Source organism: Chlorella variabilis, assembly GCF_000147415.1.
Source record: "Chlorella variabilis unplaced genomic scaffold CHLNCscaffold_15, whole genome shotgun sequence".
Classification (NCBI taxonomy): Eukaryota; Viridiplantae; Chlorophyta; class Trebouxiophyceae; order Chlorellales; family Chlorellaceae; genus Chlorella; species Chlorella variabilis.
The window spans coordinates 922,336-926,002 of record NW_005435073.1 but is presented as its reverse complement, the minus strand read 5'-3'; the positions used below and the strand labels follow the sequence as shown (position 1 = coordinate 926,002).

The window sequence follows — 3,667 nt, the reverse complement described above, 5'->3', positions numbered from 1 at the left end:
CCGCTGGGGTGTGGTGGGGTGTGGTGGGGTGTGGTGAGGCGCGCCTGCCCCGCCGCTCAGACGCTCAGCGCCGCTCCTGGCTGCTGGGCTGGGGGGGGACCCCGCCGCCGCGCTGCTTGTTTCCTTTCTTTGTCTGCGAGCGATCGTGGCCCACCACCTACCCACCCCGCATGCGTGTGCGCCCCTTCCTGCAGCCCCGTGCTGCGTCACCAAGCCGGGCATCTTTTTCGACATCGTCATCACCTCAGAGTCCCGCTGGACCATCGAGAGCACCGTGTTTGACGACGACCCAGAGTTCGACTTTGCCGGCGCGGACGCCTGCAAGGCCAAGTGCGTGGCCGCCGCCAGCTGCTGCGCGCCGCGCGGCTTGCGCCGGCCGCCTGGCTGGCTCGGCGCCGCTCCCGCCGTCTGGCCCCTGGGCCCCTGTGCTCCTTTCCTGCCTTGCTGCGCTGACCGTGCGGCCTCGCGGCAGGCGCGGTTGCTGGCGCCGGCTGCGTGCTGTGTGCTGGCTGGCGGCGCTTGCCCGGGCAGCAGCTTGGCAGCCTCATGCTCACCCTGCCGCGCTGCTGCTTGGCCCCCTCTTTGCTTGCTTGCCTGCCTGCAGGTGTGCCGCGTACGACTGGTGCCAGTACTACATCTCATCGGCCGGCACCTTTGAGAAATACGAGTGAGGGTCCAGCTGCTGCGCAGCGAAGCTGGGAGGGCACGCGGGCCATGCCCTTCTAGCACGGAGCCGGGCCGCTGCACGCGGAGCGGCGGCGTTGCGTCTTGCCTGCAGCCATGCCTCCTCCGCCGCACCAGGCTGTCGCCCGATCGCCTGGGTGCCTGGCCTTGCCTGCGATGCAGGATCAACCAGACATGCACCACCCCCGGCTGCCTGCCCTTCTGCCCTTCCGGCTTCTGCGTGGGCAACTGCCAGATGGTGGACTCTGCCGCCAGGCTGCAATCCTCCTACCCACGATATGGCATGACATCTGGATACCGCGGCCTGAATGCGCCCCCACCCGCACCCCCATCGCCTCCGTCGCCCCCGGCACCGCCCTCCCCCAAGCCGCGTCCTCCACCCAAGCCCCGCCCCCGCCCACCACCCTCTCCGGTGCCCCCCAGCCCGCCGCCGCCCAGCCCGCCGCCGCCGCCCTCGCCACTCCCGCCCTCGCCACAGCCGCCCAGCCCCTCCCCTCCCGAACCACCTCTGCCGCCACCTTCCCCGCGCCCTCCCCGGCCGCGATTTGGGAAACCCCCACCTCCACCCGACCCATCCCCGCCTCCTCCGCCTCAGCCACCTCAACCACTCGTAGGCAGCGGGCCTGACCCATCCTCGTCGCCACCCCCGCCAACGCAGAAGAAGCCGCCATCGCCGCGCCCGCCGCCAAGGCCGAAACCGCCCAGGCCGCCCTCTCCAAAGCCCCCGCCGCGACCCAGGCCGCCCTCTCCAAAACCACCACGCCCCCGCCCTCCGCGCCCCAGGCCCCCAAGCCCCCGCCCTCCGCGCCCCAGGCCTCCAAGCCCCCGCCCCAAGTGAGCCGCAAGGCAGCACACTCACCAGCTACTGCCACCCCACCCGGCAGCTGCTTGGCGGCATGGCTGTGACGTTGCTGGCGGACTGGCCAGGCCACGAGGTGCTGCCGGCGGCGCGCCTCGCCCACTGTCACCCTATTTTGTGTCCCGTCCCTCACCTCTCGGTGTTTTCAACCTGTTTCCTTCCCTTCCGAGCACATGATCGGCTCCCTTGCTGCATTGCTGTGTTTCTGAGGGCTGCGATTCTTTCTTTGTTTCTGTTTGACAGCCATGCGACGACCCATTTTCATCCACTTGCTTTCCCACTTTCCTCCCCTTGCTGTATTCTCCTGTCCGCCTCGGAGGCTGGACCCGTGTAAGTCTGCCAACTCAGTGATGGGGGGTGGAGAGCCACAGGTGTTCACAGTAAGCGGTACAGATGTGGTGCAGCGGTGCAGCAGTACTCAAGCACAGCTGAGGTGATGAGCACACTTAAGTCACCAGCTGGCTTGAAGGCTGCTCCGGCAATTCACCACGGCTGCAAGTAACGGCGCAGGATAGTGCAGTACCTCTTGTGCACCGCCCAGTCCCGCTCCTGGCAGGGCTGCCCACAGTCTGAACGGCAAATGGGGCCAGCCACACAGGCAGAGTCGAGGCTCTGTGGCGGGGCATCGGCTGCAGCAGCGTGGCAGGGCAGGCGGCGCGTATCCTGCCCTCAACTCAACATCGCCATCATACACACACACAGAAGAAGAGCACTCACAGTAGATGGCCTGGCAGATGCATTGGTGCAGCTTGACGCCTGGGGTGTTGTGTGGGCTGCGCCCGCACAGGCCGCACTGGCGCACCATGTCGGGCCGGTCGGTCTGCGTCCATGCATCCCCCACCCCTGGCCCCAGCCCTGCATCTGTCTGGGTGCCGCGGCTGGCCTCCAGCAGCAGCGCTGCGCTGCTGCCGCCAAGCGTCTGCACCTGCGCAGCTGGGGGCGCCTCGGTCTGCACACCCGCGCTGCTGCTGCCGCCGCTGCCCACCTGGCATCCGGCCTCGGCCACCGGGCGCGGCGGTGGTCCTGCAGCCGCCTCTGCCGCGGCCACTGCCAGCAGCTGGCTGCAGGCCTGCATGCCTGGTGCCACGGCTGCCATCAGCTGCTGCACAGCAGACAGGGAGGCTTCCGCAGTGGCAGCCCCGCCCTTCTCCTGCTGCTGCTGCTGCTGGGCTGCAGCGAGGGCGCCTGTGGCCAGACTGCTCAGCTGCACCACCAGTGCAGCAGCCGTCTGCGCGACGCCGTGCAGTGCAGGTGCCGCCCGCCCTGCCCCTTCCTGCTGCCATGCTGCGCCCGCTGCCACGTCTCTGCCTTCCAGCGCTGCCGACACAGCGGGCGCCTGGACTGCTGGCGTGGCTGGCTGGCGCCAAGGCAATGCAGCCACGGGCGGCGCCGCCCCATTGGCTGCACCAAGCGCCGCCCCACTTGGCGGCCTGCTCGCGGCTCTGCTGCTGGGTGCGTTGCCGCGCGGGCGGCCCACGCCGTTGGCGCTTTGCTCTGGCTGCTGTGGCTGCGGCTGCGGCTGCGCGGGGCTGCCGCCAGCGCTGAGCAGGCCGGGCGGCATCGATGGCGTCGCAAACAGGTCTGCAGGGTGCATGGCTGCAGCATTGGCCAGCACGAGCTTGTCGTCGTCACCGACTCAATCTTGCCAGAGGGCAGCACAACCGAGAGCGCCAGGGAGCAGTCGAGCGGGCCTGCAGGGCGAGGGGGAGGCGGGCTGGGAGGTGGAGGCAGGCGGCAGTCTTGGGCGATCCTGCCGGCGTGGCGCTGGCGCTGGCGTCGACCCCGCCTCGCCCTACCCTCCTGCCCCACGCTCACCCTGCTGCACCTCCAGCCGCCAGGCGGGCGTCACACCCAGCTGTGCCAGCGTCGCCTCCTCGGGCCCCAGAATGAACTCGCTGCCAGCCACGTCCAGGACCGCAGCCCCGGGGGATATGCACGGCAGCAGAGCAGTGAGGGCCTGGGCAGCACGCGGCAGAGCAGGCAAGCACCCCCCCTCTCTCCCCACCCCTGCTGACATCGGCAGCAGCCAGGCGTGCTGGTGCCAGCAGCCAGGGGAGGCCGGCTGGCTGGCTGAGTGAATGCACCGCATCCGCTGCCACGCCGCTGGCACGGGTCGGCAAACCG

General features: G+C 69.8%; 1 protein-coding gene across 1 annotated transcript in view; it reads right to left on the bottom strand.

The window, feature by feature from the left end:
- Positions 1–2,026: 2,026 nt before the first annotated feature.
- The window catches only part of CHLNCDRAFT_136176 (hypothetical protein), a gene marked incomplete at both ends in the record, with an annotated part of 2,335 nt that continues 694 nt past the window's right edge, over positions 2,027–3,667 (bottom strand). The window contains 4 exons of the mRNA XM_005845978.1: positions 2,027–2,112; positions 2,261–2,771; positions 3,176–3,234; positions 3,359–3,500. Of these exons, the coding sequence (XP_005846040.1) occupies positions 2,027–2,112; positions 2,261–2,771; positions 3,176–3,234; positions 3,359–3,500 (798 nt within the window). The remainder of the gene's footprint in view (positions 2,113–2,260; positions 2,772–3,175; positions 3,235–3,358; positions 3,501–3,667) is intronic.